At 40.6% G+C, this 16,134-nt stretch overlaps 1 protein-coding gene across 4 annotated transcripts in view; it reads left to right on the top strand.

Moving 5' to 3' along the window:
- Positions 1-10,381, top strand: part of VSTM4 (V-set and transmembrane domain containing 4) — a 38,962-nt gene extending 28,581 nt beyond the window's left edge. Inside the window, exons 8-9 of one of the 4 annotated variants that reach the window (XR_013930386.1) lie at positions 16-6,849; positions 7,563-7,767. Coding sequence is in view for 3 of the 4 variants with exons in the window: in XM_080401760.1 (XP_080257886.1) it covers positions 7,563-7,688 (126 nt within the window). In the remaining variant the exon portion in view is untranslated. Of the gene's footprint in view, positions 1-15; positions 6,850-7,562; positions 7,768-9,692; positions 10,203-10,322 lie in introns of those variants that run through there. The other 3 variants (XM_080401763.1, XM_080401762.1, XM_080401760.1) reach the window with 3 other exon arrangements.
- Positions 10,382-16,134: the final 5,753 nt, after the last annotated feature.

Genomic DNA, 16,134 nt, shown 5'->3' with positions numbered 1-16,134 from the left:
CCTTTTGTCTTCTAGGTTTCAGGAGTGCATTTCCCATTGTACAACAAACCAGCCAGCCCCATTGTATAGCAGGACAAGTGACCTTGGTGGTCTCTTTTGGGAAAGGGGTCTAGATGTGCAAGTGAATTATCTGCAGTCTGGTTTCCATGTCAGAGCTGTGAAATTTTAAAGGGCTGCTTTTGGGTTTTGATTGCTGGGAAATTTGTGCCTTCTAAGCTGTGCTCCAGGCTGCTGTCCTGCAGCTTCAGCCTCACAGCAGGCCGGGGGCAAATTTATACATTGCAAGATTGTACTTGATGAACATTTACCCCGTCTTCTTTTTCATCTTATAATTAAGTACCGCATCATTCAAGCCAGTCTTATATGCATCAAGCTAGCTAGGAAAGGTAGGCTAGTCAGCTTTTTGCACAACTAGCAGGGTTCCTCACTAGTCTTAACCCATAGGTGCTGTTGGCCCTTTCTTTGAGAAAGGAAAAGGAAGCTGAAATACATCTGTTCAGTAATTTGTGGATTCTGGATCTGGAACAATCAGGTCTTCCTTTCTCCTGGATGATTTTAAATTAAAAGCTATGCCACCCTCTGTTAGAAGAGTTGTTTCCTCCACAGTACATAACAACGGGTGATGATTTAAGTTCCCAATTTCTTAAGGCAATATTGATCTCCACAGACTTTGAGTAACATTGTACATATGATATACAAAGGAGCGGTGAACATTTCTTTCCTTGACTCCCTGTGATTCCTGAATATTTCCATTCAGTCTATATAATTTCTCTCTCTGCGAGATGAATAATCCCTCCCCCCGCCACCCTCCCCAGTCTCTCCTTAGGATGTGAGATGTCCATAGGAACATGAATATCATTTACACATTCAGGCTGACACTCAGAACACAACACATTCAAAACTACTGAGTTATGCCTGCTTTCCCATCCAGACCACAGGTTGCTATCTTTACCCCCAAGAAGGAACAGTTTGTATAAATACATAAAATCTCTTGCTGGAATTGTGCCAAGACTTGTGTATTTACAAAATCCCACAGCAGATGATTTTTGTGTGATGACACATTTTCAGTAATAAAAGTGTCACTAGAGAACTGAAAACCTTTAATTACTTCCTTGGGCCTTTTCGAAGGATAAGAAGAAATCACCCTGATTTCCAGCAGTGTTGGGTTAGAATCTAGGAATAACTCTGCAATTGTAAAAGGAATAAAGCATTAGCAAAGGTGAGTATGTTCTTCCCCAGAAGCTGTTAAAACAGGCTGGACAAACCTCTGCCAGGTATATTTAATTTTGTTAATTTAGACGGACTGGCTCACCCCTTAGCATCATTGCCTGCCCTACATTTGTGGGATTTTGTTTCTTTAAAATAAAATCATTCAATGGGACTTAGTAAATCATCTTTGTCTCTGACTTTTTTATCATAATTTCTGTGGGATTCAATAGCAAAATTTAGATGCAATGCTGAAAGAGGCTTCACAAATTGTAGATATTTTTCTCATGGAGTCTGGGAAGTATTTTTTACTCTAGGGAGTAAAAAATAGGCATCTTAAGGGAAAGAACCTGTCCTTTTTTAACTGATAATGCCACTAAAAGTCATGCTTCCTACTCACCACATTTTCCAATGTCACATTTCTCAGCTTTGGCAGTGAGAAGGCAATGGCTCCCTTGATATTTCAGCACTCTTACTGGCCAGCAGTTACATTTCTAAGGGATAGCTCTCATCTTGCAGATCTAGCTTCAGGTTGTCATGAAGATCAGCAGAAGTAATTTTTGAAGCTACTCTCTTTGAGGGGAATCTCTCTGGCCTTCTGCCTGCAATCAAGACACTGACACCAGTAAACACCCAAAGCTCTAAAGAGAGAAAAAGCAAAAGATCTCTTTCTGACTCCCAAGTTAAGTTACTGCCTTACTGAGGGAGCCACCCCACTGAAGTTCATAGAGTTTAAACATAAAGTGTATCTAAGGCCCTGAGGAGCACTACTGCCTTCAGCGCAAGAAAGACCATACATTCTAGAGAGGGGTTTTCCAGTGTATTTTTAAAAAAATGAATCTTTTTCTCTCTGAAGCTACAGTGAGTTTTCTCACTATTAACTTTGCAAAATCCTGCCTGACCCTACTACTAGCATGTGCTGCCTCCCTGGTGGCCCAGAGAAGGAAGCTGCAGCCCGCCCACCACACATGCCGAATCTTTGTTTCAGCACACTGTTGTCCTCACCTCTGTAACTGACCCACCGATGATGGCCAAGCTGCCAGCTATATGCTGCCCTCTCCCACAGCTTCAAAAAAAGATGCTTATAAAAATGAGACATAGATAGGAGAAGAAGGGCTAGCCCCTTTTCCTTAGGCTATATGCAGTATGTAGTTTCCTCCCATCTGGGCATGCGTGCAGAGAGAAGCAACACTGTCTCTGTGGCCAAAGCCCATCCAGTTGGCCTGGACAGTCCTGTCTCGACCCTTTCTGACTGAGTGTGCTCAGGCAGTGACATAGGATGTTCATGAGCTGTGCCATCTGGACAATACCCACATTTTTCTTGTGGACCCCTTTAGCAAGTGTGACTACAAAGCAGACTACAAAACAAAAATTTCTCAAATATAAAAAGGAAAAGACCAAAGATTAGAGTTTGGCCTTTGCAAGAAGAAGGAAGAGAAAATATGGTAGTTTCAGCAAGTGCTTGCTAGGAGAGCTACTTCATGGCACTGAGCCAGGGCTGCTTACTTTGTGCTGTGGGGTAACCTGGAGAGAAGTCCAGCTCTTAAAGAGTCTGGATGAAACAAACCTCACCACCACCTCTTGACTCTATCTTTCCCATTTACATTTCCTATAGCATCCCCTTAGTACCGCATTGTGCACCAAACAGCACAGCATGGCCACTCCATAGGTGGCAGTCTGCCATGTACTGGCAATCAAATCAGCAAACATACGTACAACTGGCAAGGTTTTATCCTTGCTGGCCTAATCCGTTCACCCACAAGCGTAGACCATACCAGTGAAGGAAGGGTTTCACTTTCAAGTGTTGCTGCAGGAGATTTGAGTTATTAAAGATATTATGAAGCTCTGACTGGAACTTGGGACACAGTCTTGTTAAATGCAGAAAACTCATTTTTCTGCATCCAGAAAATTCAGGTGAAAATTCATTTTGGTTTATAAACCTAATTTTCTTGCCCTGGTCCCATGTTAAAGTCATTCTGCATCATATCCCCAAAACCCCCTTCTATCACATGTGATCATATAGAGACCGAATTCCAAGGCAAATGTCTGCAGCAATAGTCACTAAAATATTTTAAACTGACGTGAATTAGGAAGTGAGCCTTTTTCTGCTTATTTTTGATAGTAAACTAGAATTAGGGAAAATATATATTTTTTTACATTTAGAAATTCACATTCATCATGTTATCTTCATTATAACTGGTGTGGTCATTGAACACTGAGATTGCAGCAATCCATAAGTGTAAGTTGGCATCAGTTGTTTTTCCAGACAAGTTAAATTTATGAGGTTATTATATGCTTGTTTACTTCATATCTAATTACAAATCTGGACAAAAGTGGTCATAGTTAAAACTTAGGAACTTTTGGCCTAACTGCAGAAAACATCCTTGAGGCTGCCAAAACACAAACTAGATAAGCCTAAGAAGAGCAAAATAGAGATTCCTGGTCATTATGACATCAAAAGCAGAGTAATTTTCATTTAAACCCCAACGCTTCTAGGTAATTTCTAACATATTTATATACTGCACAAACCCAATAAAAACAAAACTATGTATACACATACTTCAGTTTCTTTTAAATATTCACATGATAGACACTGTAGGTTGTTTATTAAGAAAAATGTTCCCATGAGTGAACTTGTTCAACTAGTTGCCCATGGTAAGCCCTGTGACTGGAAGAAATCTGGAAGAGGAATAGTTTTAAGATATACTGGAAAATGGTGACTCTTCCTAATTTATATTTCTGCAAAGCGTATGATCCCAAGATGAGAAAACAGACATACAAGATAAAGACTGTATGTAGAAATGTTACACTGGAATAGAATTGCATTTAAAGAAATAATTTCAATGTTATTTTAGAACAACAATGTAATTTTTCAGGAAAGGACGTTGTAGCCATATAAATCCCAAAGACCTCCTAAGTGAAGAGCCAGGATTGAAAGAGAGAGGTGAATGACCAGTCATTCACTGCCTCTTCCTCTTCCGCCTTACTATCAGTTCCATCTATAACATCACTTATTAAAGTCACGCTATTGTTCCAAAAAGGAGGTGGTGGCACGGTTCCAGGTTTACACTGCCAAAATGTTATCCAATCCAAATGAGAAATGAAATTGTAGAATTAGTTTTCTTCCCTTGTCTGTTCAAAAAAATTGGTTTTGGACAAACAAACCAGCAAAATTACATTAAACATGGTTGATAAATGAAGTACAGAAGAGCGCATGGAGTAAAACCCTGGCTACCATAGGTACTTTAAAGTAGTGTTGGTTCCATGCACTGTTATTACGCATCCTTTGCTGCAAACTGTATACCTTTCACAATTTTGAACCTCCTGTGTGTTTCCTTATATTTTCAATCAAATTATTACATACTAGAAATATGCATAAGGGAAATTATTCTACACATTTTATGGTGTGCTGTTGCTTGTAGCAGTAATTGAAGTACCTTTTCCACTTATGAAAGTACTAATTTTATTTGGTTTTATTGCTTTTCTAGATGCAATTATTTATTTAGTGTGTTTTGGCTTTATTAAATTATGTTTACTATAGGAACATCATAAAAATGTATGAAAGCAACACATCAGCCACTACTGCCCAATGACTTGTTTTGGGGAATCTAGTGTTATTTTTCATATCCAAACATAATAGAATAAAGTAAGAATAAAGAGATAATCTACACTGGAAAACAATGCAATTTTGAGATAATATAATAAAACACCTGGACAATATGATTTCATAAATCTTAGTTCTAAAATTTACATGAGCTGGGCGTTGGGTTGGCTATTTTAGGACATGCAGCATTTTCTAAATGGAAACATAACATGAAATACAATTAAACAGCAAAAGGGAAGGCATATACAAATTTAGCTTGCCCTGAGCAACTGAATGCTACAGAACAATGCAAATATTCCTACTTCAAAAGGTGCACTGGGTCAGTCATAGGAAATGTAGAGTTTTACTCTGGCAGTGACCAACAGCTTGTTTGCAGTTTTATCAGATTCATTTTTAGGAGGCTTTTCACATTCAGTGTATCATTCTGTGCTGAGGGTCTGAGGTGACATTGAAGTTGACAGCAAAACTTCCAACACCTTCAAACACAGACTAGATGTGCTATCACACACTGAAAATAAAATCTTCAGTATTTGCTGGTGTTGTTGTGATGTCCAGCCTCAATTTAACTCCTGTATTAGGCTCTGTGCTATCTACTGAATAGATGGGCACGTATAATTTTGAAATCTCAAAAGGAATCTTTAACATATTGTTAAAGACAAAACCAACTTAAATGCCTAGAAACTAAGACTAATACTCTCAGGCTAGAAAGAAGAGGGGGAATATAGAAAATTAATTAAACATCAGAGCAGTTGACAAAGGTGGTTTTTTTAACTCTTTAAGCCAAAGGCAGGATAGGACAGATGTCTTTCTAGACATTGTGGTTCACTTCAGTCCCCATAATGTACAAAGAAATGTGTGATTTCGTTTGTTACATACAAGATGAGGCTGGGATCCACAGGAAATCCTTTTGCATCATCACACCAGAAAATTCAATGAAAGCAGGAAATTTTCTGTGTAGTCAACAGTGGAACATTTGATAGTGCATGAATACCAGAAACTAAGATCAACTAGAACTACCCATGCAAGAAGGGGAGGGAGGGAGGGAGGACCATGTGAATAATCAAATGCAAAGGTTACAGTCCTGCAGTTAGCCCTGCAGATGGCCTTCACTCACAGGCAAAGATCAACTGCCTTCAGTGATACCACTTGCAGCAGCTGCTGTAAAAAGTATTTCAGGACCAGATCTACAGAGAAGAAATAAGATTAAATTAATGCTGGAAAAGTGTAAACTGATCCACCCAGAGGGAAACAATCTGAAATGCAGAGTCTGAGCAACTGTCAAAGCAAAATGAGAGGATTCCAGAGCAGTGCAAAAGACAGGAAGCAGGGGAGAACAGGGACCGATTTCAGAGGATATTAGATGTTTATCTTTTTAGCCAGGAGGCAATATAACAATTATTCAAACACATTTCAAAGAAACAGGAATCATTTATGTTAAATCAGAAAGAAATAAATAGCAGTAAATAAAATATAAAGGAAATTCTTTGCCTTGGAAAATATTGTCAGTTTCTTCATTATAACATTTAAATACCGTGTGGAAAATCTTGATTTATGAACTTTGAGTCAATTTTCAGTTTACAATTGGCAAAGCCTTCCTTGATCTCAGAGATGCAACTTTTACTATAAGGTATAGCCCTGTGACTGCAAAAAATTTGCATGGCTGAAATATTTTAGGTTTTGTTTTAATTGCCCTTTTTAGGCTTAAACTTGAGGACACAGTTATACTCAGGTAGAACAGTACCCAAGATGATAAAACCCCAGATTCTCCAGTCCTTCACTTGCACAGGGCCTTAGCACTTCACCCTTCTTCAGGGAGCACAGATTTTAATCTTCTACAGATGAAATGAAATCCTTTTCAAGTACTAAGGCCCCACATAATAATCTACAGCAACTCTTTTGTTTGTTGCTTCATTTTCTGAGGTGAATTTGACATGAACAACCCACTCACAAGTGATGAGCCAACACACACAAAGGAACACAAGACAAGGCTTTCCTCCTCTAAGCTACCACTCTGAGTCTGGATGAAGTCCCCAACAGCAGTAAGCAGTGCTTCTGTCACCCATGTGAAATTTGTCCCGTCAATTTTCTTGCTAACTTCTCCCTTAGCTAAGTTTTACAGTTTTAATGCTAAAACTCAGCTACTGTAATACATCAGACAGCTTGGGTGGTATGGCCTTTGCTCTAAACTCTGAACTCATCTATAGCATGGCAAAAGTGGTGAAATCTCATTGGAAAGACAGTGGCTCAAATCTATCAATTTTTGCTGCCTTCTTCATATTTTTAACAGGTTTCTTGGTTCTGTTAAGAAATATTATAAGAGATACTGTGACATGGCTGTGATTAGAGATGTAACTGGTCCAAGGTTTACAGCTGGGAAGCAAATTTGGCATATATATTTCAAATTGTGAAACTGCAATAACTAAAATTAAATTGAGAAATTTAGGATTAAAGAGGCTGAACATTTTGCTAACACATATATTTCAAATCTCCAATATTTTAATTGTCAAATTAAAATGTTCAGTGCTTGAGAAACAAGCAGAAATTGGAAATGAACCTGAAAATCCCACTATTTCCTGTTACTTGCTTTTAATATGATTTTTATTTCATCTTCTGTGAACTAACTAATGCAGACTAAACTGATTAACAGCACAGTGGAATTAGGATGTGTGACAGAAAAAATATAGCCCATTCTATGGAATATTTACCTTTAGTGGTAACAACATTATAACTAATTTGCTGGTTCTGTTTCTAGCCAAAAATCACAGAGGAGAATTTAACATACGCTGAACTTGAACTTATGAAGCCGATTCAGGAAGCCAAAGGCATTCCCAGTACAACAGTCTATGCACAGATACTCTTTGAGGAGAACAAGCTGTAATAGTTCATGCCTGTATAAATGTCCTTTGTGTTCTATTTAATTCTTGCTGTGCTGTTTATTAATAAAAATCATACAAATGTCCTTTTTTTTTTTTTATTTCCATTCACGCGCTTCTATTTTCCTATGAGACTTCTAAACAAAATGTAGTTGAAAGTGATGATAGAAAAAACAGCTGGTCTACGAGTGACATCCCAGGGACACCCTTCCAAGTGTTCAGCCCCTCTGTTTCTATTGGACTGAAGTTCTACCTGGGGCATTTTCAACACTAAACGCTGTTCCTTCTTTGATGCTAATTTGATGAGTCCAGCTGTAAACATCAACATCTCTGCACGCCTCAGAAGGACTAGTGGCAGGATTCGTGCACATCAGTCTGCTTCTGAAGACAAAGACCGCTGATCAGGAAATTTCTCAATCTAATGCTGTTTTTCCCATCAGAAAAATAATAGCTCAGTAAAGTGGAGACTTTTTTCTACAGCAAAGAAAAAGCTGAAATTACTTTTTCTGATTTTTTTTCCCCTCCATAAATAGTTATAAGAAGGATTTGGGTTCTATATTTTCAAGTTCACTTTCTAAATGACATCATCCTTAAAAACTTATGTTACTTTTAGTAAAGTTCTTAAGTGCTTGAAGTCAAACATTTCAAAATAATCCAAAGGAAACATTTGTAGTGAAACCCCATTGATTTAAGGAAGAATTTATAGCCTGGGAACATTTTCCATGATTCGATCTTTTTTTTTAATTCTGACTGGGAATAGGAAAAGCTTGATGGTGAGTAAGACTTTGACAGAGCCAGGACGCTCTAGCCTTTTGGCTTTGATTTAGACTGGTGCTCCCAAGCCTGCAAAAGTTTCCTCCTGTGGCCGACACTACTGAGCTGCTGATCTAGAGGAAATATCACACAGCTTTTCTTTTAGCATGGAGCAGACTCTGTCAACACCCCGCTCACTTACTTTAGAGTTATTTATTTGGAAAGACCAGGGTTCAGGAAATAGGGAAATGAGCTTAATGTGAGAACACAAAATATTCTTCCTCTTTCTCCACCTCTTCATAAATGAGAAAGGATTCTTCCTTTTCCTTTATACACATTCATGGAAAATGGGCTAATCTGCGGCACCTTGAGCATTTCAGTCATGAAGGGTAGCTGGACTGATGTTTTCAAGCTCCTAAATCTCCAATGCCCAAATTCCACCAAAGCTCAGGGAGAGTTGGGTACCCAACATCTTCCAGTCCTTGGGAAGCTTTAGCTCCTGAGTAACCGCATTGTTAACAGAGACATAAAAGCACAGGCTCTTTAGCTCACCATCAGGTTGTGGAGATCTGATACTTGGCAAGTGCCAGGTTCTTTCCAGGTCTGGGAGGGACCACGTTGTCTGCTCATTCAGCAGTATTTAGTGTGGATTTTGGAGTTGCACTTGCAGGACTGGGTTTTGAAATCCTAATCAAGGTGATCCAAGTTGCTTCCTCCTTTACAGGTCAGGCTTTTGTAGTGATACAGCAACTTCTCACCAGGGCTTAGAGCACAGCTGGGAACCACTGCAGGAATACTCATGTCCTCCTGCATGGGAGAGCAGGAGAAGAGGGACAGGGGTGACAATGCAGGGATGGGGTCATGCAACAAAGGAAGGGAGAACATCACTGTCTTTTGGAGGGTTTCACCAGAATAAGTGAGTCTGTATAAACTGGGTTTTAACTTTTTTGAGTGGTGGTAAAGATTAGACAGCATACATAATTTGTTATAGTATAGCCAGGATGTGAAAGTGTAAAATGTGGTCTCCTGCTTCCATGTTAGATAAAAATCTCTTGTATAAAAAAAGAATTTAAGAAAAGCTTGTCAGGCTGGCTATTATGTACAGTACTAATTCCAGCTCTAGTCCCTTATCAAAACAGTTATGTCCAGACAAAGGCCAGCTTTTATCAATAGGTTTGATAGTAATTATTTGCATTTTAATGTTTGCATTTGTGAGCTGTCAGGAAAATGTTTATTTCACCTTTTCATTATCCTAGGTATGTAATCACCCAGCAAAAGGGCATGGTATCTTTTCTTGTTCTCCGACCAGGTGATGGACAATGACAACAGCAATCAATTCATTGACCAAAAAGAAATCGGTGCTAAAGAATGATCAAACATTCAGGGATCCATTTTGGAACAGCCAGAGTTTGACTAACTATTCAAGAGAGAACATCTCTTATGCAGACAGCTGTAAGGAAGACCTTAGAAAAGTATAGAACTTAGTGATTCCTTTGAAATTATAAATAAAACCCTAACACATTAATGAGTTGACCACTTTGTTGTGAAAATTTCTAAAGTTTGGTACATAAACATTCCTTTTACACACAACCGGCCATTGTGCCCATTGTTAGAAAAATCCTCTACTGTATGTTTATGCCCAGTATTTTAATGAATATAATTCTTTGTGTATTAATATTCTATATATTCTTGTTTATGCTTGATATCTAATTTCCCAGAATAATAGTTAATTGAGCTAAATAAATTACTTTTTTTTTGTGAGCTAACTTCTCTTAGTCTGTATAGGATTTATTGCTTGCTAGAGAACGATTTAAGTATGTGTGTTTATCTTGTACTCAGCATTTAGACAATCCCAACAGGTGGGAATTGAATTTTTCATTCTGCAGAAAATTCCATGATTTAAAGATGTTTTCTATTTGTGACTGACTTCAAGATGACAACAAAATCTTGAAAGGCAACAGACCAGCTGAGTTGAAAGGAAGCCAGAAATACTACTTGGGAGAACACCTGTCTTCCTGAGCAGACATTTCTTATGCCTTTTCTGATGCAGATTTAATAGTGTCAGAACACATCCTTGGAGAAAGAAAACCATTCTTCTTTACCTTGCAATTAATTGTACATCTTTAAGTATCAAAGCAACTCACCTGGAAGACTACAGAGAAGAAAATTTCATTGAGTATAATGTGCTCTATCGGGAGAAATGCAGAATAAGTTGGATTTAGCTCCTATTAACAGGAACCACAAGGCCGTATTAATCTCTGGCCTAGCTCCCTCTGGCTTCAGCAGAACAGCAGCAGAGCTGAATGTGGACCACTGTTCTTTTACAACAGGAGTTCCCATGAAGACTCTTAATACCTTATCAAGCAGCAGCTGGACTCTGCTGAGTCATACTATTTTGGTTACTCCTCCTATTGTCATTGGTAAAACACGGCCCAGTGCTGAAATTTTAACAAATACAGCTCTATTAGCTTTACACAAATTTAGTATCAGATTGTTAAATGTTAATGTACTACACCCTATAGCTTTAAATAGAATTAGAGATGTTTACAGCTTTGGTTAAATGCATCTTGTTCCTCCACATTAAATTTTATTACTAGAGTTCTCCATCAGCAAACAGGAGTAAATCATATTAGTGTCGTGGGCTGTGTGGGGGTTGATTCTGCAGCCCAAGGAAAAGGTGTTTTATTACTCTTTATTACAACTTTCTAATTGGTAGGTGTGGTCAGAATGTCATTATCTCTGTAATTACAAGCAAATTATTTGTCTTAGGAAAACTGTAACATAATTGTGGGGTTCTCTCCATTAAGAAGTTCAATTAGCTTGTGTCCTTAGTCAGGGTTTGGCCAGGTTGTGCTGGCACAGCAGGTCTCAGACCAAATGAGGTTTCATTTGACGTTTGATTTGTAGGTCAAATTCTGCTTTTTGAGGACTCCTCTGAAACATCTCTAGTGAGTGACATCAGGGTGCAGAGATCCTTTTTGGCTTCAGTCTAACCTGCTGGAGTAAAACATAAAATCCTAAATTCCACTCTTCTGGGTTTCCTGCACTAATCTGAAATACACTCATTTGGTGCACTTTCTTTCCACCACCTGTTTTGACACCATTTTACTATCTTGGTTGGGAGGCAAGGTAGATCCAAAGACTGCATGTCAATAGAAGACTCTGAGTTTGTGTTATTCCTCTTAAAATAAAAAGAGAAAATGGATCTGAACAGATTTTCAGATGTCTGCTAGAGAACAGATGTTGAGATATCAGCTAGTCTATCACTTGGTCTCAAGGCTGGACCAAGTCAATCTGTCTTAACTTGATAGAGGTTGCTCTAACCCAGGGCTCCTCAAACTATGGCCCATGGGCTGGATACGGCCCCCTAGGGTCCTCAGTCCGGCCCCCTGTATTAACAGAACCCCCCTGACCAGCCCCCGCCCCCCCCGCCCCCGCCGGGGGCTGGGGAGGGAAACCAAGCAGCCGCAGATGGCTGCCTGCCACTTCACCCGCGCGCCGGCCCCCTGGTTAAAAAGTTTGAGGACCCCTGCTCTAACTTCTTCTCAGACATTTAGTGATAAGATTCCACACTCCTCCACCCGTTTCCACAGCCCTAATCATTCAAAGTGTTTCCTAGCATATAGACTATATCTTCTTGCCTTTTCCTCAGTAGACATTTTTCCTCTTAACAGCCTTTGCCATATTTGAATACTATTGGAGGGAAGATTGAAAAAAGAATTAACAACCTCAATTCTCTCAGTCGTACCTCTTGTAAAGAACAAATGATTCCCAATACTGCTTCTATGGGAAAGATGAAGAAATTATTCCAGAGAAAACCGCCCTGGAAATTCGGGGAATGGTTAGTGGGGTTCTGAGCTGGATTCCCAAATGCCATTCTGACCACAGCCCACAGAGGTCTGCTGAAATACCTGCACAAAACACATCATAGCTCCAACATGCAGCTTTCAACAACCCCTTTCCCTGGCTGCCCCAGCTTTTTCAGCAAACTTCACAGCAGTTTCGTATTCCAGCATTTCCATCCAGAGGCTGAATGCTGAAGCAATGTGTTCTGCTGACTGCATAGCAATAGGTAGGGCAAGAGAGCTAGTTGTCTTGGCACCATATTGTGTTAAGTCTCTCTTATTCCTCACCAGTGTTTCTGGGTTGTTTGCAAACCCCACGGGAGGCTTTTCAGTCTTTGACCATCCCCATCAGAAATGTTCCGGCAGCCCTTTTTGAGCTTCCAGCTGAAGACCTGCTCAGGTTTTCATTTTAGTGCATAATACAGCAATTGCATTTCTCCCTGCTGTGCAGGATCTGGGACTCTTCTGCATCTCACACCAGGGAAGTAGGAGGGCATGTGCCCAGAGTCCCCAGGCAAACTCACTTGGGCTTTGGTCCTGTCTAGGGAAAAACTTTGGGGAAAGGGACTTCTGAACTCTCTGTGTGCCTGTTCCCTGTGTCCCTCTCGAACACAAGCTGTTGAGTCAAACTCAAACTTTCCCTCTTGGATTTAATTTGAGTTAAGCCATGTTAAAATCATATCTGCCTTGTCTGCAGTAATATTTTACCATAAGGAAGCAAATGATACCACAACGGCACATTAGAGCTCTGTACATAGAGTAGCACAAGACAAGATCACCTTTGGGGGCTTCTGCCTTCCCATTCTGGGCTGGCATAGTCTTGGGCACAGCTGACAGCAGCTACAGTGCGTAGCTACCCACAGCCCCGTATCTTTCTTTGAGAAATTAGCTGTTGACTCTTATGGATTATCCTCAGGAAAGAAGAAGCCTGCAGGAACTTCTCTGACTGCTAGCAGTTCTCTCCTGACAGCAGGGTTATGGTGGGGTGCACAGCACAGAACCAAGACATCAGGTAAAGTATACAGGGCAAAAAACACATGGGGAAGGACAACAGTTAACGCTTTCAGACATGCTAAATGGACACCTGTCCCCCCCCACCATAAAAGCAAGCAAGGAGTCACTGGGTACTATTCAGTGGTGCTACACCACTTCTTCTACCTCTGATTCTGCCTGCACAGCATAGGAACTAGAAGGGAAACTGCTCAGCATCATCTGTGAAGGGATTTTTCAGGCAGCCAGTTAAAAACAGCTTTACAAATCTCATTCCCCTGCACTAGTCCTGTGGGAGACAAGTAGGTGGAGAATCCTGGCCTCAGTACTCAGATCAGAGAGGATCAAGAAGATTGACAGCCAGCCAGCACTATTCTATAGGGCACCTCTACGACTTAAACAGTCCTGCCTTGCAATGGCACTCTGCTCTCACGGGAACATGTGCCCTTCAAATCCCCCAGGTAAACACAGCTATGCTCGCTTCTACTTCCTCTCAAAGAGCAACCAGAGGATAGAAAAGTTCTACTCTGCCAGAGAACTAACTCAAAAGCCAAAATTAGTAAATCACTGTGCACATGATGACGGCAAATGGCAAAGGTTACTCCTATGTATCACTATAAAAAATAACATTAATTGGGATGCTTTGCAATTTCCTGTACAACCCATAATTAGGTTAGATAAGAAGCTAGCACTGTCTAAGTGCTATAAATGTCTAAATTAAGTTATTTTGAAAGTGCTTGGCACTTTGACATTTGAGAGTTCAGAGTAATTGGGGTATTGAAATAAAATTGCTTCTGTTATTTAAAAGGTCATTATCTTCTTCGAGTAGATATATAAGAACTATTTTCCACTCTACTGAGCTGTTCTATTTGGTACAATTAGACCTGCTTGAGTAGATTTCTAGTGGGCCTCCTCCCACTTATCACAGCCCCAGCACTGCCACAGGGAAGGGCCTGGAATATACGGCCCAAACATGGAGTATATCTTCAGCTCATAATCTGGCTCTGAAGAGCCAAGAGCTGCCCAGAGCTTCAAACAGGTGCCCACCATGACCACCACAGACTGCTGCACCCAGCAAGGTGGCAACTGAGTCCTTACACAACCAAGGTCAACAAATGTCAGGTTACAGGCAGAAGCCAGCCTTCCAGGCAGGCAAAGGCTTTAAAGCAAATCAGGATTTCACCTTCCCAACCAATTTACCTCATGGTCTGGCAGCAACTCTGGTTATTTCAATAACACTGCTGGAATCCCTTGATTACAACATGCATGGTCTCACTGTCACAATAAAGATACATTTTTTACTTGCTTACCAGATCTGGTGCTCTGGAACTGTGAAAAAGAAGGGAACCTAAATGACTACATCTTGACTGCATTTTATTTTGGTTACTCCAGTGGTGTCAGTAAAATAAGGAGATATAAAGACATAGACATTGGCAGAGGAGATTTAACTTATTAGCAGCTCTCCACTGGAGACTGCCACAGCCAGGAGACTGTGAGGACTGGACATAGCACAGGAGTGGCCAAAGAGCCTGTCACTATTCATTCCAGTGGCTTAATACCTGTGCTCCCCCCATGGAAGGTGGCCATCCCACCAGAACTGGAGCAGCTGTGGGAGCATGACTCTTTGTTGCTCCTCCTGGTCAAGGAACAGATGCACAATGCAGAAGCAAAGTCCTTAGAGCCTCCTGTCCAAGCTGAACAAGGAGAAAATTTCTGACCTGAAACAGGGCAAGTTCCCATGCTGCTGCTGTTGCAGTCACCCACACAAAGGCAGCTTCTCCCCCATCAGTAAGAGCTCACAATGTTCTTTCCACCACAAAGGACACATGTGCCATCCTCAGCTCCAGCCACTCAGCCAGTACACTCGCTGTTGCTCGGTCGGTGACTGCCCCACACGGACAACCCTCCACATGCATAGGGCTGCAACACTTGAGTGTGGAACACATCAAGTGATCACTGAACACAGGCACAACTGTTCCCATCACAAGGCCTACATTTTCTCAGTACTTATTACAGCAAATATTATTCATGGTCACCAAGATCCCCATGTATTGCTGAAGGCTGCCTGGTTCTGGATACCAGGTTTCCATAAGACATTGAAGTTCAGTGCAGAGGAACAAGGGAGTTTCCTTTTAAAGCTTCATGCAGCAAATTTCCAGGAGCCTTCTGACACTTTGGAAGAACTCTGATGACAACCTGTTCACAAGGCAAAAAACATAGGGAAGGCTGGCATTCCTCCACCAGCCCTGTTCCCTCTCACAACTCTCCTATTAGCCTGGCTGACTTCAATGACAGCAATTCCTATGCACACATCTGAAGAGTGACACCAGTAACGCGACAACCAGTCTGCTCCCTGAGTGATGTGTGTGTTCATAGGCAAACAATCACTCCAGCTACCTGGTTCAGAGGTGCTCTTAGTACCAAACAGGAGGAGACAAGAAAGCTGGGATCAGGTCCAGAGCTTTTCTGGGCTTCTTTTTCAACTTCCTTGGGATGTCCCTCCTGAAAGATGAGACAAAAGCATGGCAGACCACATTTTCATACAAAAGGGAGCATATTCCTGAAAATTATTTTAACTTGTATGGCACTCAAATAACTTCCCTTGTGAGAGCCATAGGCAACCATGAATGAGATTATCTTCTTGTCAATACCCTCCTGTAACAAGCTTTGAGATCCCTGTATGAAAAGGACTTGGGAACCACAGCGCACAGTGACAATCAGAGGGGAAAATTCCCTGTGGGAATTACAGATTGGTTTGCATGGATTTCTCAAGAGAGGTTTGAGCAAACACTTTTTTTTATGAGGATGCAAAAAGGCCTTGCAGTGCACAGGCAGTTCTGCAAATATTGCTTAACTGGTGTTC

The sequence above is a fragment of the Falco punctatus genome (genome assembly GCF_963210335.1).
Source record: "Falco punctatus genome assembly, chromosome: 9".
NCBI lineage: Eukaryota > Metazoa > Chordata > Aves > Falconiformes > Falconidae > Falco > Falco punctatus.
The sequence above is the reverse complement of the archived record's forward strand: the minus strand, read 5'-3'. Positions and strand labels throughout refer to the sequence as shown.